The sequence below is a fragment of the Octodon degus genome, unplaced genomic scaffold (genome assembly GCF_000260255.1).
Source record: "Octodon degus isolate 3935 unplaced genomic scaffold, OctDeg1.0 scaffold00069, whole genome shotgun sequence".
Taxonomy (NCBI): domain Eukaryota; kingdom Metazoa; phylum Chordata; class Mammalia; order Rodentia; family Octodontidae; genus Octodon; species Octodon degus.
The window spans coordinates 8928487-8951752 of record NW_004524645.1 but is presented as its reverse complement, the minus strand read 5'-3'; the positions used below and the strand labels follow the sequence as shown (position 1 = coordinate 8951752).

At 40.8% G+C, this 23266-nt stretch overlaps 1 protein-coding gene across 1 annotated transcript in view; it reads right to left on the bottom strand.

The window, feature by feature from the left end:
• Positions 1-19997, bottom strand: part of Grpr (gastrin releasing peptide receptor) — a 33330-nt gene extending 13333 nt beyond the window's left edge. Inside the window, exon 1 of the mRNA XM_004635078.1 lies at positions 19564-19997. Within this exon, the coding sequence (XP_004635135.1) occupies positions 19564-19973 (410 nt within the window). The 5' untranslated portion in view covers positions 19974-19997. The remainder of the gene's footprint in view (positions 1-19563) is intronic.
• Between the last annotated feature and the right edge of the window lie 3269 nt (positions 19998-23266).

The following is a 23266-nucleotide window of genomic DNA, read 5'->3' as shown; positions in this document are numbered from 1 at the left end:
CCATAAAGCTTTCTACTAGGATGGCCCTGTGCTTGACCAAGCAACATGAGTTTTCTGGTACTGAAAGTAAGGAAGTGAACCCATGAAATTATCAAAAGGTCTATCTTTAAACTGGTACAGCCATGGTGACAGCTGTGTGTTCTCAGGCAGAAGTAATGTCTAATTTCTGTTCTTCCTTGAGTCTTTTCTATACAATCTCTTGTCTTTTTCATGTATGTGGAGGGAGGGAACTCTGAAGTTCCCTGTGACCTGAGGCCTAGAACCAACAAATGTAAAGTTTGGGATACATAGATATAGATATAGATATAGATATAGATATAGATATAGATATAGATATAGATATGCTGAAAGGGATCATCTGAGAGAGACTGTGGAGGCTCCAATGTCCAATATACACCTTGGTTAGGTGAAAAATGGTGTCAGGGAACAATTCAAAGCCACAGGCTAGATTGAGGCTAGAAAAAGAAACACTGAAACTGGGAAAGGTTCAAAAATAGAAGTCCTAATTCTAGAATATGAGGGATGTAGAGGCTCAGAGATAAAGTGGACATGCTCAATCAATTGTTGAACATTTTATGCAACTTTTGCATACGGAGTTGGGCAATTGTTGACCCTTGGGCCAAAAATGAGTTGGACTTGGATGATCTATTTCCAAAGCTGAGTGCTAGTCCTGTAAGAAGCCTACTGGAAGGGGTCTAAGCAAGATAAAGTACTTTCCAAGTCAGTGGGCATGTTTGCACATGATGAAGGGAAGCAATAACCTTGTCCAGTTTCAGTGGGTGTGAAAACATCCTGACACAAGTAGTTCATGGACCATTCCTCCAAAATGTTATGGAGGGAAGAACATATATTTATACCTTGTTAGGCTTTTCCAGAAGTTTATGAGCCAAAAAGTTGGAAGAACATTTATAGATCCCATTTGCAAATTGTACTTAGCCTCGGTCTGCAATGACTCTGCTGTATAGCACAGATGACACAGAGAAAAGGCGAAAAGCACGAAGACAGAAAGCCACCTACACTTGCGGGTGGAAGGTGTAATAGATTCTGGGTCACCAATTATTTTCCTAAAGAGCATGCACCTCTGAACGGACTCTGAGATGAAGGTTTATGTCCAATAAGGGAGGGGACCCCAAGGAGCACAGGCAGGGAGTAGGGAATGAGGCAGGAAAGGAATGGAGGCCAATAAAGGGAACCACTGTAGGCAACTGGGCATCTTTATGCTGGGGACCCATTTAGAGACTGGGGAGTACATGTTATTACTGTGACCCTTGGGGACAAGCAGGTTAAGGTGTTTATTCACCAACTCTTGTAACTTTTTGGCTGAAAATTTTTTGGGAGTTTTAATTCTGGGACCCTCCAGCCTGCCCCAAGCTTTCCCTTGAACCAGTGTTCACCCCTGGTCTGAGAAACACAAGAAGCTGTAAGAAACCTCCAGGATGCTCCAAGAGATATGGATCAAGCTATTACAGGCATTCTGGTCCCTTCAGTTTATCAAACATTTATACAGAAAAGGAAATTTCTGAGAAACATTTTCAGTTTTATTATTTTCATTTTTGAATTTCTTTGGGGAGTGTCTATAGGGTATTCAGGGTCTTACTACTAGGTCAGATTCATAGTGTTCTGCCTGGTTACAGCCTCCCAAGAGCTAGGATTACAGGTGCTCGCCACCACGCCCAGTCTCATTGCCTTCTCAGCGCACCCCAGGGGTGGGGCTGGCACAGCAGGCCCGAAGATCAAACCTCCAGCCTCAGCGCCAGCTTGCAGGCATTTTCATCCATTGAGCTATTTGGTTGGCCCCAGTTTTAATGCATTTCAAATTATTAATAATAAAAATGGAATTTCTATATTATCTTAAGTAAATATATTACCATTTTTTCCTAAAACAGAACTCATTAAAACTTAAAAATACCATCATGGCACATAAATCACTGTGTCTAATTATAAAAACTTAATAGCACTGTATTTAAATAAATTTGTGTCAGAGGTTCTAGAAATGCTGAAATGGTGACCCGACTTGATACCTTACTGGATCCACTAGAATGATGATGCTGGCAGTGTGGTTTTCAGGTGGTATTCAAAACAGCTGGAAAGAGAATCCAGGTTCTTTATTGCTTTTTGCTATATATTTTTATTATTTAATAAAATTTATATAGCACTTACTACTCCCTGCCTAACACAGTTCTTGATACATTTGAAGAATTAACTTTTAAGGGCCGGCCAGATAGTTTAGCAGACTAGAGCATGTGCTTAGGCAGAGCACATGGATGGGTGTTAGATCCCCAGCATGCTGTGCTGGCCCTGCCCATGGGGCACATTGAGATTGCGATTGAGACCGGGCATGGTGATATGAGCCTATAATCCCAGTGTTTGGAAGGTAGAAAACGGGGATCACTACAAGTCCCATCTATGTAGTCAGACCCTTTACTAAACACATAAAAAAAGAATTAATTTTTTAAATCCATCTACCAATACTAGAAGGTGAGCATTAACTATTCTGATCTTTTTTGGTAACATATGAAGAAGCTGAAGCACAGAGAAATTAAATAACTTGCCCACAGCCACAAAGCCACAAGTGGCAGAGCTGGGGTCTGAATAGAAGTCCCCCGGCTTTGGAGTCCAGACTTTAGTTCACGAGATTTCAATAGTTTCATTTTCTTCATCTGTGAAATGGAACAACTGATGCCAACCTGACTTGCTGAGACAAAGAGCTACTTGAGTTCCAAAAAGGAACTGTGAAAATAAGCAGTACTATTTGGTTTATTAATTTTTTAAATGATTTATTTATTTATTTGGTGCAGGGTCTTGCTACACAGCTCGAACTCATAGTGATCCACCTATCTCAGCTACCCCAGAGTTGGGATTACAGGCGTGCACCACCATACCTGATTTCAGTGGCTGGCACAGCATGCCCAGGGTTCCAGGGCTGGCTGGCACACAGTACCAAGGATCGAACCTGGGTCCTTGGGTTTGCCAAGCAGGCACTTACACTGCCAAGCTATCTCCCCGGTCCCTTAAGAAGCACTATTTAAATGAAAGATTACAGTTGCACTCTCTGGGTAGAAATTGCTGTCCACTAGAATATCAGCTGCCTAGGATTTCCAGGTTTTGGAAAACACTTCTTGATTCCCTTCTGAATATAAGCAGCAGTCATACTAGTAGGACAGCTCTTACATTTTTGTGACTTGAAATTCCAATATTTCATTAGGAAGTTAACACCCACTTCATTATTTAAAAAATCAGAACAGTCTTATGATGTATTTAAGGCAAGTATTCATCCCCATTTCCTTTCTTTCAGTTCTCTATGAGTTCATGTCTGTTACATAATGATCACGTTCCTTGTGTGGAGTTGGTTCACATACACAACACATCTCAGTCCCCTTTTTTCATCCTTTTTCTTCCCTTTGCTTTCATCTGTAGATTGCTTTCCAGTTTGCAAAGATCTATCCCTGATTTCTATTATCTATCTTTTATTTTGCTCCTTATTTATACTTTCAGTGTCTCATATAAAGGAAGCCATGCAATATTTAAGCTTGTGTGTCTGATTTATGTCACTTAAAACTAGGGTCTCATGGTGCCTCCATTTTCCTACAGATGACTCAAGTTTATCCTTTTTTAAGTCAGATTAATATTTTTTTCTACACAAAAACCACACATTCTTTATCTACTCATCTGTTTCTTATCCTCATTTTAAGGTCAGAAAATAGAGTTTTATGAGTGATTTGTTGAAAGCTGACAATTGGAATCAAACATTCTACAAAAGATCTGTTGAAAGTCAATGCTTTTGAATTTATCTCCTCTATGAATAATGCTCTATTAAATGTGGCCCCATCAGGAAATTAATAAGCGAAACAAAAGGAAGTAAAGAAAACAGAAAAAGAAAGGAGCTATTGTTTAACAGGTACAGAGCTTTAAGTAAGGAAGATGAAAAAATTCTGGGGGTGGATGGTGGTGAAAGTTGTACACGCATGTGAATGGATTTACTGCCACTGGACTACACATTCAATGTGGTTAAAATAGTAAATCTTGTGTGTATCTTACCACAATAAAATGAAAGAAGAAGTACTTTGTAAGGATGCAACTTCAGAGTTATCTTAAGAGCCAACTGCAATTGTTGCCCTGAATCAGGAAAGATATTGACAAGGAAGGTAAATGAGAGGCACATGGCTAATTTGAAAGTCTCTCTTTCAGTTACAATTAAAAAAGTTACCCCGACATGCCAACACTTGCCCAAAATGCCAGCACTCAGCAGGCCAAGGCAGGAAAATTGCTATGAATTCTAAGCCAGCCTGGGCTACATAGTGAATTCAGTGCTAGTCTAGACTACAAGCAAGAACTTGTTAATAATAATAATAATAATAATAATAATATGTGCATATGCATGAGAGAGACAGAGTGAGAAAGAACTTTTATAGAAGTACAAAAAGCTTATTGTAAAAATTTAAAAAGAAGAGAATTCTAAAAACAAAATTGAGTACTAGCCATAGGTTACATGTGTGATATTTCCATATATTTCATCCTACTTTTTACTTTGCTTCTTGTAAGGAATTAAGAGTATACAACTTTGTTTTTTTTCCCCAGTACTAAAAATTGAACCCAAGGCCTTTGTACTGAACTATATCCTGAGGCCATTTTTATTTATTTATTTATTTATTTATTTTGAGTTTTGAGACAGGGTCTTGCTGAGTCACTAAGTTAGCACACTGGCCTTGAACTTTCGATTTTCTCGCCTCATCCTCCCAGAGTACTGGGACTAAAGGTGGCCGCCACACATGTGTTGTATCTTTTTTCAATGATCTATCACCTAAGCACAGATGCTTGTGACCCTGTCTCCCCTAGTTAGCGGGCAGTGCTTTGTAGGTGGCAGCAAGTCTCTTGAGGCACCTCCTCCTTTCAAGGAATACTGGGGCTCTGCTTTCACAGGTTCTCCCTGCCTTTTAGCTCCAGGGAGACACTGCATGCCTAGAGAAGCGAAGCACTCCCTGTTCCCCAAAAGCACCACACCTAGCAATATAAAGCATATTTTAAGCACTTAATTTTGCACAGCGCTCTAGTCTGAACAGATGAATGCAAAAGCACACAACAAGCGAGACACTCAGTGACCTTGTTGTACATTCCATCCTGGAAATAAAAAAGATTGATTCACTCTGAGTCTTAAGAGGATGAATCTCTTAAGAATCATGTCTATGTCTTGTTTACTTTATGCTTGCTTTATTTATTGCATAAATAAATCAGTGAAACTAAAATCCCGAACTATCCATCCAATTTGGCTGGTAGGTAATGGTGTACTTCCCAGTAAGAAAATAGATTCAAGATGCCTAGGATAATGACCCTTTCCTCCCCTGGCACAGCCCTACCCAAACTCTCAAGTCCTCACACCCCTAATCTCTGGCCACTGTCTCTTCATCCCTTGCTCAAGAGATCTCATGTACCCAAAATACTTCCCACTCCTTTAACCATTTCAGGTCTAGAAGAATCGCTAGGAGCAACAGGAAGTACCCAGCCCCTGCCCCCACCCCTTTTATTTTACCATTTTATTTGGGCAAGCAGCATTGTGCACCTCAGTGAAATATTTGCAGGAAGTGATGGAAAGCCTGTAAGAACAGACCCTGCCTTCATGTCCATCACCCACACAAGCTGCAATCCAGCTAAGCCTTGATTTAACACCTTCTCATTTTCTTCATTTAAACAACTGCAAGCAGCACAGAGTGCACAGGGCATGCTGGGAAAGACCTTGTGTTGAATCTCAATTTTACTATTTTCTAATCATGTGCTAGAGAACCCTCATTTCACCACTGAAAACAAGGCCAGTGTTTCGGATTCCTGTGCATCCAGAAAACTAAGTTGCAACAGGATCTTGCCTTGTGACCCTAGAGAATGACAGGGATGAAAGATTTTGTTTACAACAGCCCCTCAGAAGTCTGTCTTGGATACCAGGAGAGAGATCACGGATTCTTGTGGGCCTACTCCACTTAACTGTGAACTACTCCCTGCTCAGTGATCTCACACATATCTCTGCATCACGTGCAGCAGAAGTGGATTCACTTACAAATCAGATCCTCTGCCATGAGATAGGAATGATTTTTGCATTTTTAGTGATCCTGGGAAAATCCAAAAAAAAGAATATTTTGTGACTTGTGAAAATGACATGAAATTGCAAATGCAGTGTCCATAAAGAGGCTTAATTGCAACATGGACAGGGTCTTCTCTTTACACACTGTCTACAGCCACTTTCATCCTACACAGACAGAATTGCATGGTCACAACAGAGGTCTCAGGGACCCCAAAACCTGCCATGAATGTCATCTGTGCTTGCACAAAAAGTTTGCCACGCCCTGGCCTACGTGCACGGAACACAGCATGGCTGCCGCTTTGTTGTTCTCTGCCTGTCCACTCCAAAGCTGCTCACTTCTTCTTCCAACACAGGTGAGCCCACCTTCCGTCTCGTGCTGCCTGTGCAACTTAGATATTTGTGCTAATGGAGCCAACAGGCCGCTGACCTTTGTCATTGGTCTTCCAGTATTAAGCACTCATTGCCCAGCATTATTCATCAGTTTATTTGCACATTTAAGTACTAGTTTGGCATTTGACGCTCAGCTTGGCAGTATGAATACAAAATTCCCTGGCCACTGAAGATGCAGCATGTGACTGGCAAAGCAACATACAGTATGTAAGAAAAGCCCTACCAAATGAGATAATGATGTTTCGAATGGCCTGTGAAAGCCTCATGGTCCCAATCTCGCTACATCAGCATAGCAAGTGCTATTATTGCGATCCACACAACTAGGCATGTGCTTCATTACAAAACTGTTTCCTACATAACCACAGAATAAGAAATTTAGAGGTCATCAAGTGCCATTTCCTTAAATTCAAGCAGAGATGAACCCAGAGACAACTCAAAGCTGGTTAGCTGGGAACCAAGCCTAGAGTCTAGGTCTTCAAGCAATGACTTTTGTATTTGACCATTGTGCTTTTGATTCTCAGGGCTTATAAAACACAGACAAATTTCACACTAAATATTGACAACACTTGCCTTCTTCCTGTAGTATTTAGATTCTTTAAGTCATCACTTTAGCCTTCAGTTTCATCTCTATGGACAATATACAAAAAACATATCAAATTCTGATTTTTCTGCTCATCTGAGATAGTTAACCATTTAAAAGTATAAGAAAAGATAATGATAGAGCTTTAAAAAATCTTCTGATTGCTATTTTTAAAAGCATTTTTCATGTTTTCATGAGAGAACTAACATAATATTGTTGGTACATAATTTTCTACTGCTTTATTTTGCTTAAAGTACTGCTGATAACAGAGCCCTGACCTAAGTATGACACTGACCAAGTCAATTAATAAGCCACCTCACGAGAGAAAAAACATTGGAAAACTTAAAGTTGACCTGTATTTTTTCTATTTGTATGTGGACAGCATAGAGAAATACGTGAGTGACAATGACATATTATTGTCATGGTAAGTGCTTATACTAGAAGATAAATTATATGCCAAATTCTGTACAGATGTTCTTTGTTTAATGACTAGCCTGTTAACCAGTGTTTTGACTTATAAAGGAGGTGCACTATTCTGACTTATGACCTGCCTTTTTTTGTATAGCTCTGTATATCTTGGTTATAGTGCCTTAATGTCTTTTTTATATAGTATACCTTGTTTAGATATTACTGTAATTTTTGCTCATTATACTGTAAAATACTGCAGTTTTATGCTTTGTTATACATTACAGTACTACATGTAAAAGTTATGAAACAAAAGCAAAGTCATCAACTTGCAGTTTCCTTGGAATATTCCTTTGTTCTAAATATTGTGATGTACATACTATATACAGTTCTTCATTTAGCAACTGATTCACTTAACAAACTAGCCACAGAAATGTACTTCCATCATTAAATGAGTACCTCCCATCTGTCTGTATTTGCTTCTCTGTTTCATTTCTAATTTACCTTTAGCTACTACTACTACTGGCCAATTGGCCTAAGTACAACTCAAGAGAAAAGACAGAAGGGAGGGAGAGAGAAAGGACAGAAGGAAGGGAGAAAGGAAAGAAAAGAAAACATAAAGTTAAAAAAACAATCTCAGGATCATTTTGATTTCTTCTTTTCCATGAAATCCCAGAACTATTATAACTCACTGCATAAGTAAATGTTGGCTCCAGCTCCTGCTTCTTGGGGTTAAAAGCCCTGGCCTAGCTGCAGATCCCAGAGGCTTTGATGTACCCACAGCCTGGGCAGAGGCCACTGCTAGGGGTGTCTGCTGAGATTTCAGACTTTCTTACTTTGAAGCACTTCTCTGTCTCTAAATTGCTGACAATGTTTGAGGCTCTGCTGATCCCATAGCCCTGCATAGGTAGCTCTAAACTTCTCTTTAAAAGAACCGGGACGTATGGGGTCTCAGCAGCAGCAGATCAGGGCTTCAAGAGAGGCAGTTTGTGATTTTCCCCTCCTGCTAATGGCAGACCAGCCTGTTGCTGACGAAGTCTTCTGAAATGAAGTTAGAAAGAGCTCTTTGAAAACATCAGAGAAATACCAAGGAGATAATGATGTGTGGAAGCAAAGTCCTGGAGAGAATGGAGTGCAGGGATGTAGTTGCTATTCAGCATCCTTCTCCCCTTAAGTCATTTACAAATTTCAATCAGCAGTTGAGAAACTAAGAGCTGAGCAGAACTACCAGGGGCTTTAGGATGGAGAGGGACAGTAAGTGGAGTTCAGAGGATCCTAGGTTAACATCCCGGGGTGTGAGATAAGACAGCCAGAGGGCTAAACTCTAATAGCAGGGAAAACTAGAAGTAGAGCAACTCTCACAAGGAACAAAACCTAACTTCCAACCTGCTCAATCCCTGAGTCAGATAAATGGTCTCAAAACACTTACGGCTCTTCATACACAAAATCATGCAGGGAAATAAAAATTGCCTCATGTTCCAGGAGACAACATGAAATGGCCCAAAACAACTGAAGGAAATAAAAGGTGAGAGGAAACAGGTTTCTAGAAGTCCCACATGTTGGAGGTTGTCAGAGAGAGACTTTAAAATATATTGGGACTAATTTGAAAAACTGATTTGTAAAAGAGAACCAAATATAAATACTAGAACTGTAATATGCAATAACCAAAAATAAGAGTTGAATGGAAGCGCCAGGTGCAGACTAGCAATAGTTGAAGACAGGATTAGTGAACTTAAAATGACCAAACTGAAGTACAGTGAAAAGAAAAAGATGGGAAATATAGAAAAGAAAGTAGAGATTTATGGGATGTGGAAAAATAGTAAAAATTAAATTGCGTTTAAAATAGTCATCAATTACAGAGGCTGGCCATTGCATGAAATTACCTGCCTTAATAAAAGCAAAAGCAACCAAAGGAGGAAAGAAAACTTTGAAAGCTTAAGATTGACCTGTAATTATTCTATTTGTCTGTGGATACTATAAAGAAGGAAAAGCAATGGGGCAGAAGCAATATTTGAAGTTATACTGATTGAGCACTTCCTAAAACTAACTAAAATCTTCAAGCCACAGATTTAAGAAAAGCTTTGATCCCTCATCAGGAAAATAGAAACCACATTTATGCAAATCATTGTAATAATGCTGAAAACTAAAGACAAAGAGAAAAAAATCTTCAATCAGTCCAAAAGAAAAAAAAAATCAATCCTCTGAAAGGCACAACAATAAGACTTCTCCAAGAAAGTCAGAGGACAATGAATGACCACTTTGGAGCAGTGAAAAATAAAGCTGCCTTCCTAAAATTCTATGCCCAGTGAAAATATCTTCTAAAAAGTATATAAATGCAGACATTTTCAGACAATCAGAAGTGGAAGCTAGGCCTGGTGATACACTCTAGGAGGCTGAAGCCAGAGGAGTGAAATGGTGAGCCCAGCCTTGGCAACTGTCTCAAAATTTAAAAAGAAAGAGTCTAGGGATGTAGCTGCCAAGACTACTGAGCTATCTCCCCAGCCCTCCAGTGCCATTGTAAAAGAAGTCAAAAGGATGTAGCTCCTTTCTTAATGGAGCACTCTAGGAGACTGAAGCCAGAGGAGGAAAAAGTAAAAATAATTTTAGCTCTACAATCTAAAATTATATCTAAAGGTGAATAAGAGGGAATGTAAAGTATGGACAAACAATAAAGATACTGTTATATCTTGTGAGTTTTAGAATACATGCAGAGTTAAAGTATAGGATAGATAAATCACCAAACAAAAGACAGGAGAGAATAGGAAATGAATTTTAAGTGTACTAAGATGCTTAGATCATTCAGGAAGTAGGAAAATTTTAATTTATGGTGAATTCTAATAAGTCATCTCTGGGGTAGGACCTTAAAGTATACTAAGAAGAGCCTGTACAGTCAGGAATTTCTTAAAAGGGGAAAAGACATTAAATATGTAGTGTTAAAATAATATTCAATAACGGAACTTAGAAAAAATGGGGTATACCGATGAATGTCCATTTTGTATCTGTGTATTCAAAGTGGTTAGGATAGATATATAGTTGCATTCTCTTAATGAATAGAATGATTTGTTCTAATGGTGTTTGTAAATAAGATCACAAGTCTGCATCTTGTACAGCAATTAACCACTAAGAAGAATAAATGCAGTGTATTATTTGTTGAAACTGTACTTCTGATTTGATTTGGAACTGTCTCATTGCTATCTGTTTATCAATAAAACTTTGAAAAAAAATAAATAAATTTTTTTAAAAAAGGTAGAAAGGGAAGAATATGATTACAAAACAAGTGAGACTAAAACTCAAACAATGAAATGGAAGGTTACATTTAAATATAGAAATAGAACTGAATTTATCAGTGTCTGTGTTTATAAGCCAGAAATTGTAGCTAACCTTCAGGACCACAAGCTTGATAAATTTCTATTATTTGTAATTTACCCAATCTGTCACATTTTTTAATTAATCTTATCGAGAAACAGATATCAATGAGACAGTTTCAAAACTGATTAACAGGACAGTTTCAATAATTAATACATTGCATATTGCTGTCTTCCTAGTAGTTATTCATAGTATAAGATGCAGACGTGATATTCTGTCCAAATACTATTAGTACAAATCTTTCTTCTCATTGAATTAAGAGAAAGTAGCTGTGTATCTTTCCTAACTATTTTGTACATACAGATACAAAATGGTCCTTCCTTTGTATCACCTTTTTCTGTTTAGTTTTGTCGGAGAAGGGTATTACATTGCCATTTAAATATTGTAGGTGCATGAATTCAGCAAAACAACCCAATATAGTCCAGTACTCTATAATAGTAGTGGGTTATTTGTTACTGCAGCAGAAAAAAAGATTAAGACAGTGATCTTCTAAATTTTGTTAAAATCTTAAACACTGACACATTACCAATAATGAGGTATGAAGTTGGAGGAAACTTTCCTGCTAATTAATACAAACTTAATTTTAATTGATCATTCTAGAAGATTGACTTATCCTTCTACTTTCTCTGCAGAAATGAATATTGCCAGGACTGGGGAGGTAGCTCAGTAGTACAGTGCTCACTTGGCATGCATGATGCCCAGGATTCTACCTCGCACACCCAAAATAAAAAGAGAAATATAAGTGAATATTACCAAATCATAGTCATACTTTTCTGGATTTCTTGGTGATTGTAGGATGTATCAGCTCATTTAGATTTGTAATTTATTGAGATTTCTAAATATGTATAATTTCTGCAACATCCATTTCCTTCTTTCATTTTTATTCTTAATTTTTTTAACCATCCCCCCTGGCTCCATAAAACCTGGATGACTTCTTTCCTCTATGGTTGAAACCACTATCTTCCTACTGTCACTTTGTTCAGAAATAAACAATTCATAGACCAAAATCCATTACTCCAGTTTCACTCAGTAGAATATACCAGAGTTTGTTCATTCTTTTATTTCTGGTTTCATGCATCCAACAATTTATCTGCAGGGGCTAGGGGTTCAATTCCCAGGCCTGCCGTGCCAGCCCCGCACCTGGCGCATGCTGAGATGGCAATTGAGACTGGGCATGGTAGCACGTGCCTGTAATCCCAGATCTTGGGAGGCTGCAAACAGGAGGATCACCACAAGTAGGATCTAGTAGTGAGACCCTGAACACCCTGTAGACCCTTCCCTAGAATACAAAAAAAAATTATCTATTTGTTTTTTTACCTCCCAGTGACAGAACAAGGTAACAGGTTCTGGTTTATTGAGTACCCACTGCAGGTTACAAATTGTTCTCATGTCAGAAAACTGTGCTACAGGTTACAAAATCTTCTAATGTCAACCTGTTCTAATATATTAATGAATGAGATAATCTTACACTTTTTCTGGAGTTTATATTCTAATGGTACAAAACAGTAAATAAAGTGAACAAAATAATTCTCAAGAAAATAATTCTGGATGATACTAACTCAAGAGAAAGGATAACATGTATCCATACAAAAACTGTACTTGAATGGCCCTACTAGATTGACTCATAATTAGCCAAAATGGAAAACAAGCCTAATGCACATTAAACAGAGTGGATAAACAAACTGTGGTATATCCATGCAATGGAATACTATTGAACAGAGAATAGTAGAGGGTTACTTACACATGCATCAACATAAGTTGAAAGATACCAGACTCAAATAGCAACATACTGCATAATATCATTCATGTGACATTCTGGAAAAGATCAGTGGTTTCCAGGAGCCAGGTATGGAGGAAGGAAACAGACATAGGACGTGGGCAGAGATTTGGGGGGGTATGATAGAAATATTCTCTGTCTTGACTGTGGTAGTGAATTGATTGTATAAATTTGCCAAAATTCATAGAAATTCACATCTAAGATTTATTGTGGGCAAAATGCACTTCAGTAAACCTGAGCAAAAGAAGCTGGATAATGAGCTAGTGTTGGTCACTCTGCTGAAGGGTGTGGCAAGAAAGACTTGCTAACTCTTACCTTTTTCTGTCACTGGGAGGTAAAAATTTCTAAAAAGAGGAATGGGAGTCTAAATTATTATATTCTGAAAAACATGTGTTTTAATTAAGAGAGAATTTATGCAACCCCACACACCAGGAGGATTTATGAGTGCAAGAATGCAAATTTAGTCTATTTTTAAAGGATGTTATTGACAGGCGCAGTTCAAAAAAAACCTCACCAGGGAGCCCTTTAGGGTTATGCTGCCTGATTCATGATCTAGTTTGTGCTTTTCGTGTCTCCATGCATATTAAGTTGCCAGAAACGATGCTTAATTAATCACATAAAAGCTTGACGCTTGAAAAGGTAACATGTGAGAGACGAGATCAAAGTTCTTGGCTGGTCCTCTCCCTTTCAGTGGGCAGGTGCTCCAGCTGAGACAGCCGGGATGCAGAAGAGCACCTCCAGCATACCTGCCCTTTGATCACTCCCAGAACCCACAGGAAGCTGAGAAAGTCCCGTCGCTGTGCACAGACATGAGCTTAACTTCTCTTCTTCCAGAAAAGCACTGTGTGCCTCAGAAAGCTCAGACTCTAGCGAAGTCATAGAGTCACGCAGACTGCTCCAACTGAGGGACTTTTAGAAAAGATGCTTTATAAGAAGTTAAGACTTCTGCAAAAGGGGCCAACCTCTTTGTAATCAGTGAAGCTGGGTATACAGCAGAACAATCTTGGAGGTCACTAGGGTGACCCCTTCTAGGCACCCACAGTGAAGTTCCTCAGAGTAATGTCTTTCAGAACAATGGCCTTTGCAGGCTGTAATCCCACTGGCCAGAGATGTGAAATGGAATCAGACTGCACTCCAATGGTTTCTGAAGAAAAGTTTCCAACTTCCCTGAAGGAAATGGAAATACAGGAGTAGGGTTTTTGACTCTGATTTTGTTGGTCTTTGTCAAATAAGCATTTGAATTTTAAGATGACTTCTACTTCTAGCTACTGGGTTCTTTTTTTCATCATTTTCTCACTGCTCAAACGTCAGTCTAGCCATAGTTATTATACCTTTTAAAATTTTTATTAGCATACAATTGCAGTACGTACTGATTACATTCATTGTGGGGAATTGATACACGTGTGCAACATAGATCAGTTCATTTTTTACTCCTTCTTCTCCAGGCCCACAACATTTTGCCAGCATCTGATTCAGTTATTTATAAGTCCTTATGAGGCTAATTATTATACACACAGATTAAGACCAGACTAACAGACCAAAAAACATAGAAGTAACATAAGACATTTTGGGGGGGCTGCTCAGCCCACCCTGATGGCAGGGTTGGTGCAGCATGTGGTGCTGGGGATTGAACCATGGTCTCCTGCACCTGCCTACGCTTGCCTAAGCAGGTACTTTAGACTACTGAGCTATCTCGCCAGCCCAAGAAAATTTTATTAAATCAAGGTACACTTTTAAATACATGGCCAGCTGGATAGAAATAACTTATTCTCTCTTTCTCTTTTCCTATTATCTGACTTTTACTTTGTACTTTATTTATATATTAAGTTTCTCATATAAAAGGGGACATATGATATTAAAGCTTGTGTGTCTAGTTTATTTCACTTAACATTTTGGTATTAAGGTGTATCCACTTTACTACAAATTTCCAAATTTATCCCTCTTTATGGCAAAGTACTACTTCATCATGTGTAAATATCACATTTTCTTTACTCATTCATCTGTTGATGGACATCTAGACTGCTTCCAAGCTTTATCCAGGATGAGTTTTGCTTTACACATGGGTATACAGGGATCATTGTACCATGATATGTTTAACTCTTTGGGGAAGATGACCAAAAGGGGAAACAGCTGGGACCTCTATTTTAACTTTTTTGAGGAATCTCCACCATGGTTTTATCAGTTTACATTCCCACCAATAATGAAGAAGAATTTTCTAAAAAGTTATTGTATTCTTATTAGAAGTTGGGTGGGCCCAAGTTTCATAGAAGACAGACTCCATCAAAGCTTCCCATGTGCTTAACAAAGCAAACTTGTGGAATAACACAGTAGTACTGTAACGGAGGATGCCTCCCCCCGGCCAATATACTTCAGTTTCTTAGTTGCCCGAGTAGCAGTTCCTGTTCCAGGTCCAGTTGCTCCTATTTCTTAAAAATGCTGGTCACTATAATGTACATTGCATGAACCAATCCCCAACTAACAAGTCATTCTGCCTCTATACTTCTTATTTGCTTATCCCATATAAACTCTAAGCCACCAGAGATTGGGGTCTGATATTCTGGGAATGATCCTGATCAGTGCCTGTCGACATAAATAAGTCTGCCTTCAAATCCTGGGTGTCATTTCAGTGTTTCTGCTTGTCACTGCAGTACAAAGCGAGGTAGATTTGGTAATTGATAAACAATACAGGCAAAAACATCTTGAGCAAAGACTTGAACTGTGCTTCGCAGGGCTCATAGGATGTGAGCAGACAGAGGGACCAAGCAATCACAGGAGTTTGGATAGAGCAGTGTTTGCTCCGGCAAGTGTTAGGCCAGGGAAACATTAAGATAGACTCATAGATCCAAGAGGGCCTGAACAAGAAGATGGAAAGGTCTTAATGCGAAGCTGTGTGTGGTGGCCCATGCCTATAATCCCAACACTTGAAAAGTTGAGGCAGAATTATCCTTGTGAGTTTGCTACCAGCCTGGGCTGCATAGTGCAACCCTGTCTCCAGAAAAACCCACAATGAAACAAAGTTCATAATGTTGGTCTTAAAAGTGGACCCCTTCTCATGTATCCTTCAGAAAGCCTCAGAACCCTAGCAGTAGGGTGCCTGAATTCTCTACACCTGTGATGGCATTGGTCCGCAGGACTTTTTCACCCTCCTCATTTGTAGGTATTTTCCAAAGAAGGTATTTCACAGATAGGACGAGCCTGAGCAGCTGAGAGGCTCTGGGAGGAAATCCCGATGGGCTATCTGAAAGAGCACCATGGGCATGGGTCCTGGGGGAGCTACCTGGAGCCCATGGACCGGGCAAGCTCATGTCTGCACCACCCAATAGTACTGGCTGCTGGGATGGGACTATTCAGTGCCTGTGTAGCCAGGAAGTAGCCCCTGGGCTCCTGTGGCATTGAGCGCTTCACATGTTGCTGTTTCACCAAGGAACTGGATTTTACACTAAAGTATATAAAATCTCTACTCTCCTCATTCTTGGTAAACTACCTAAATGTTTAAAGAATATGTGAGAGAATTTTAAAAAGACAAGTGAAATAATTCAACACACGATGATAAAAGATGTCAAAGATTATTCATGTCTCACATAATAAGTTCGATGTTTAGATAAGAATCAGGAAATTTGGGCTAGAGTGACTCACTTCGGGCTTTAAGGAGGAGGCTTCAGCCAGATTCTGAAAGAGGCAAGATGGCAGATAAAAATCACAAATTTTTAGAACCTGGAGGTATCATAAAATAATCTAGCTCAAATGTCATCACTTTATAGATGATTAAATTAAGGCCATAGGGTTAAGTGGCTTAGTCCCAGGCCCTCATCTTCAGTGATGACAGAAAATGGCTAACACGCAGATGCACCGATGCCCATTGAAAGCCAGACACCACAGAGAATGAGGAACTGGGTGTCATACTTGAGAAAGGAGAAAGCGTTCTAGAGAGCAGTGTAACAGGAACAAGTCTGTGAGGCCACCACGTATGGGGACATCTGTGCTTGTAAGGGCAGAGGGTCTGGGAGGAGAGTGAGGACAGGGACCAACTCTGAAGGGCTTGAATGTAAACCTGCGACTGGCCAACTGGGCTAATCCCAGACTTCCTGCTTCTGCAACTGCCTTAAAGCTTTCCCTTGTCACAGTGGCAGCGGTAGAAACTTCTCTGGAAGTGTGTTAGTCTTTTCATGCTAATGCACACCCAGGTCCACCTGGGGAAGGATAGCACAGAAGAAGGGAGATCAGCATGAACACTAGTACGGCTGGCCAGCCTATAGAAGGCAGGGATGGAAGACTCTCACTGTGGTCCCGGTCACACCTCAAAACCCTGATTCAGTAGACTTAGGACATGCCCTATAGGATTCTGATGTTCATTCAGTTTGGAGGAGCTTTTAATTTATCTTTTTATGAGCCTATCAAATAGAGAATCCTGCTTTGTAAAACTGATATTTGCTAAATCTATGCCCCTATGACCCAGTATTCCATACTTGGACATATATCCCCAAAGAAAGAAACACTTTTGTTCCCCAAAAGTCATGATAAGAACATTGAAAATGGTTATTATTAATACCAAACTGGAAACAACCCTGTGTCCATCAGTACTAGCATGGATAAATACACTATGGTGTATTCATATAGCACTATACTCTGTTTATGTGCACCAGTATCGATGAATGGCACAGAATAACAAGGATTAGAAGACAGGTGTCATGGAGTAATCACTACGTAATTCCACTTATACAGGATTAAAGAATCAGCATAAATATTTGCTTGTGACGGAAGTCAGAATTACCTCTCTGTGGAAGTATTAACAAGGAAGGAGCCTAAGAGAAATTCTGGGGTATTGGACTGTTTTATATCTCTACTGGGTACTGGTTATGCAGTTATATAGACATATGTGACAATATATACAGCTGGTTTAACTTGCTCAGTTTACTGAGTATATAGATTACACCTTGTTCAGAGAAAAGTATATAAAATACCTACTTGTACAGGCAATCCCACGAGGTTCCTATAGGAATCCTGCAACTTTTACAAAATGAGATAAATAGAAAAATAGTCTTATATTCTTAAGTAGCTCAATACCTATGCTCTTTGAAATCAGTTAGATGCACTGCCTGTAGCTCAGGAGAGCATCAGCTTTCTAATGCCACAGCAAATACCAGAAGTTGGTTATATAGGAGCTCATAGTGATTTCTCAACGTAGGAAGGACACAATCAATCTAAACTTACTGAGGACACACTACAGCTGCCAAAGCGTTCAAGCCAGCTTTAGAAAGAGTTTTGCCTTTCTGCTGATGGTGAGCTGGGTCTGCTTTGAAACTCTGGGGATGAGGTCCTGCAGCTGCATCTTTACATTCCATGCCCTCACTTTCCTCTCTGTCTCCCTCCCCAAGAAGGCAGTAAACACCATCTGCACCACTGCATTCATCAACCCGGAAGCCGAAATCTCGCCTTCCCAGCAAGAAAATTACCCTCATCCTGAAGTGCCCTCTGCCATTGGTAACCAGCCACAGAGCTTCTGCCAGTTGCAACATTTGCCAGCCCCGAATCAACACCAAAGCTGCATGAGGTCATTAGTGCCTGGTAGGCAAATATGCAGGCTGTGAGCACACCTCAAGGCCAGGCGAGGGAATGTGGAAGCCCTGGCCCGTGCTGCAGTAGTCTCTCCTCTGGGCCATTAATTTTTAGTCTCTGAAAGTGTTGTGTGTGCTGAGCAGTGGACCTCAGGCAGCTGAGCACAAACACATGTCTACAAATACTGATAATGCTGCCTTTATTTGTCCATTCCCCCACAAGTTTGGCTCTCCTGAGAACTATGTGTTCCTCCACGAAATGAGAAGCCAGAACCACATGCATTAAAATGTGGCACATTTTCTTCTGAGCATAAACTTTGAGGAGCTGCTTCTGTGCTTTTTTCAGTGCACTCTCAAGCCCTGTGTATCTCTAGCATATCATACACAATGATTTTGAGATTAAAAACTTGCAGTCTCTGGTTCGTTGAACTGTTTTTTTTTTGTTTGTTTTTGGAGTTCAATGGCACATTTTTTATGCTGTGTCTGAAAGTCTAATCATTACTGTGTCCAATTTTCAGAACCCAGAAATACAAAAGCTATGTTCAACAATTTGTGCGAAGAACCTGGAGATTATTTTCTTCCCTGCTAATTCAAGCGAAGTGTATCTACAGGATAGATAAATTTCTAATAAATGTTGAAGAGTACAAAAACATTTTTAAGAATCAATACCTGCAAATTTGTATGCAACGTGTTCACATAAGTAATGCAGTTCTCAAAGATACATACATATTTCCGCCAGAATAAACCCCTGTACTGGACTGGGTTCCCCTCAACCCCCCACCAGCCCCTTAAAGGTACTGTATGCAGGAGGATGTCAGTAAAGATAGGAAAATTAAAAGCGAAGCTTGAATGGAGTTTTCTCCACAGGGGGAAAAATAAACCACTTAAGAGAGATTCAGAAGAAACAGCACACAACTCTTCAGTCACAGACAGCTACATAGAAAATCAGCTGTGAGAAAAGTTTAACTGTCTGGGGAAAATGAATTTCTAAGAAATGAGGCTTATTTTCTCCTCTGAGTTACTTCTGAAAGAATAGTTTTGAGACACACAGTGAGACTTCTCTAGCCTCTGAAGGGCTTGAATTGCTCTTAAAAATTTGCATGAGGTGGAAGCTATGGGATGTGGTGCTCAACTCATTTTTCAGGGAGGGAGAAGTTAAGAAAATGTACATCTGTCCTCTACTCAGATTCCCCCACCCCTCGCTTGCCTCCTGTCTCCACCAGTTACCATTTTCTTTCTAGAACCAATATGCTTAACTCAGTAAATGATTCACAGAACAGAAACATGCCTGGAAGGGAAGCTGAGTTGGATTAAAACTTGCCTTTGCATCCACAGCCCAGTGGGTCATGGGGCAATGTGTCAGCTCATTTTTTGAGGCCTCGACCACCCGGAGAGAGCAGGCAATGTGGGCCAGGCTTACCTGTCTGCGGACAGCGCCGTGAGTGTGAAGACAGACACCCCTACTGAGGTAAGCTGGATAAAGGGGATCAGCTTGCAGCCCATCCTGCCAAAAAGCCATCTGTCGGCCAGGTACCTGCTGGCATCCACAGGCGCACACGTTACCAGGAGGAGCAAGTCTCCCAAAGCCAGACTGGAGATGAACAAGTTGGGCACATTTCGCATGGACTTCACTGTGCAGAAGATCTTGATCAGAGTGATGTTGCCGATGAGGCCTATTAGGATGATAATGCCGTAAATCGCAGGGATGACATAGACGACCCCCGGGTGGAACCAGTCGTCACTCACGGGGATATCCGTGCTGTGATTGGAGGTGTTGCAGTACGTGAGGTGCTTGCTTTCCAATTTCAGGAAACAATTACTTAGCTCCATCGTTAGCCTTCTCCTCACTTCAAAGTACCCTGAAGATGCTGCTTCTTAACTTTTGATTCTGCAGTTAGGTGAAGACGACTAACTTCTTTAATAAAAATACTCTCAACGCATACCTACTATGATACTTAAAAACTCGTCATCACTGTTTTGATGCTGATGCTGTTCTAGTTTGCACACAGCCAGCTCAGTCCGTGTGTGAATCCAGTAAGTTAGCAGCAGAAACTCAGCCCCAAGAAAGGCTCCCACAGAAACCCACTCTGGTACCTCTTTCTACCTCAGTCCCGGCCTCAGTTCCCCTGGCTGCAGTTTCCTGAGAACTTTTGGCTGTTTTCATACAGCATTCCCCGTCTTTCCTGATATTTAGAATCTGAAGGTTTAAAGTGGGTAGAAAAAACTGCCCTGAGCAAACCTCAAATCCTATAGGCAGGATGTGGCGCGCGTCACCAGCTCCACCAGCAAACGGCCGGCCGCTCTGCTGAACCGAGGATTAGACAGCGAACGCCGGCCCCCTGCTGGCCACTTCAATCACTGCCCAGCCTCCTGCTTTCTCCGAATGAGAAGCAACGGGGCGAACTGCCCTTCCAACCGGGCTCTGCAAATCCTTTGGGTTTCTCATGTAAATCCGCAGCGTCTACAGGAGGTAAGTAATAAACGTTGCTAGCACTGTGGAGGCACTGCACATGTTTCTGGCGCCATCTCCAAGACTCAGATGGCACTCACATCTCGTTTTCTCATCTTTCCTGATAACATTCGAATGGAGTATGGAGATTGCTATAAAAGGTCTGTATAAATGAAGAGCACACAGGTGGACAGGGTGTCCGTGTGTGGCTGTCCCACTCCGCTTCTCAGAGCAGGGCTGGTACTGAGAACCAAGGCACAAGACTCAAACCTTCAGCAGAGCACAGCTGGGCAACCCGGAAGCGCCGTGCCCAGGGGCTCTACCCTGGGCTTTCACCGGGCCCTTCCTTCTCCCTTGCTGGGGAGCCAGCTAGAGTATATTCTTAATTCACAAAGAGCAATCTCCTCCCTGGAAAAAATGGGTCTTTCCTCATTTGATTGAAAAATAACACTAACTGGCACTTTGATGTAGCTATTTGTAAATTTTTATTGGACATTTGCTACATTTCACAACAAATTTCCCCTTATTCTTGAGTGGGAAATAAGAGACTGTAAAGAGTTCCAGGTCTGCCTAAGGGACTGGGGGGCTGGTGGAAACATGTAACTTAGAGTCCAAGAAGGATTAGGAGAGACTTCATCAGGAATTACTACAGATCCTTTAACCAACAACTTGTAAACACATTATAAGGAAACATTTTCAAAACTTCTGTACAGCAGGCTCTTCAGGCATGTTGCAGAAAGCTGATTGTCACCAACCCTGCTATCAAAGGCCTCCTTCTGCAGGACCCCTGAATAAAGAGATTTGTACCAGTTCCCATGCCAGAGTCCCCCAAAAGGCTCCCAAGAGTGCTGCCACAGACATTTCCAGGGCAGATGCAACACCAACGTGGCCCCCATGCTTCTCTGGTAAACATGAATGGCTCCATCTTCTCCTGCCACAGGAAGCAGCCAGATGCTGCTTGCCTGGAGGCAGAAGCGCTTCTGGTAGGAATTCAGCGCCACCAGTAATGAGTCATAGACCACGAGCCCGGTGGTGTTCATCAGAGGTCGGCAGGTTCCCATAATGATGCTGTCCTTGGGGACTCATCCATCCTGGCTCCTTCTTCTATTACCTGACCAACTTACTGAGGGGCTGAAGACTCAGGCCCCTCATCCATACAGTAGGGATCGTGTGTCAAGTTAAAGAAAATGATCCTTGTTAAAAGTAAGGAGTATTTGGCCCCCAGTGAGTACTCAATTAATAATAGGTACTTATTACTTTAGTAAGCGTATTATTTGGGTATTGAAGAGGAAAGTTTTACTAGTAGAAAGGTGACTGATCTTAGATACACAGGCAAGGGGTCCCACACAGATGAGTAATCTGTGACTTTTCCATTCACTTGAGGGAAATTTATAGAGAATTGGAAGTTTCCAGGTTCTAATATAAGTAGCTGAGAAAAATCATATGAAGATATGCATACCTGCAGCTCTTTAACCTCCTGTTCTTTATTTTCTTCTCTTCTCTCTCTTTTTTTGGTATCTTAGGGAAAGGTCTACAGGGTGTTCAGGGTCTCACTACTACATTGGACTCATAGTGATCCGCCTGCTTACTGCCTCCCAAGAGCTGGGATTACAGGTGTGCGGCACTATGCCAGTCTTGATTGCCATCTCAGCGTGCCCCAGGGGCAGGGCCTGCACAGCAGACCTGGGGGATCGAATCCCCAGCCCCTGTGCCTGCTTGTAGGTGCTTTAATCCGCTGAACTATTTGGCTGGCCCGCTGTCCTTTCTAGAAGAAACTATCTTTACTTCAGAAAAGGTGGTACTTGATCTCAAACAGTAAGTGTTTGGCAGGGCCTTTTGAGTGGAGAAAATAGTATATGTTTAAACAGAGGCAAAAGGAAAGGGAGGGCACTGAGCCACTGGATGGCTACAAGTCCAGAAAGGTCAATCCTATGGGAAGAAAAAGGTGTGAAAAGAGCAGTAGGAGGGGCAGATGGGTGACACTGTGATTCCTTCTTTGTGTGGAGAGATGGACCCCAGGATCACCTCTCTGTGCTACATTCCCAGTCTTCTTTTAAATTTTCCTTAATTATTATTTTGAGACAGGATCTTGGTTACTCTCACAGTTCTTCAGGATGGACTTGAAATTGCTCTGCACCTGCCTCTACCTCCCAAAGGGCTGGGATTATAGGCACATGCCACCACATTGACTGATTCAGTTTGCTTGCTTGCTTTCTTTCTTTCTTTCTTTCTTTCTTTCTTTCTTTCTTTCTTTCTTTCTTCTTTCTTTCTTTCTTTCTGTGGTACCAGGGATTGAACTCAGGACCTTGCGCTTGTGAGACAAGTGCTTATTCTACTGAGCTATCGTCCTGGCCCTGATCCAGTATTCTTGCTAAGAAGTTTGCTTTAGAGCTTTGGTTCACAAAGAAGACACTGAGTATGGCTTCTCCTTATTTCTGTCCATGTCCCTGTGTGTTGTTTGTCTTACCTCTTCAATCCAATTGGGCAGTTAGTGTCTCTCTTCTCATCAGGTAAGTGGATGCTGACGGGTGTTGGTTTCTCACAGCTGGTGTTCACAGTGTGTTCCACAGTATTATCAAATGTTCCAGCCGTATTTTAGGAGTGAAAATGTGCTGAGGTTGGTCACCTACTATTTTCTAGATCAAGGATGTTTTAAAAAGATAATTAGATAATT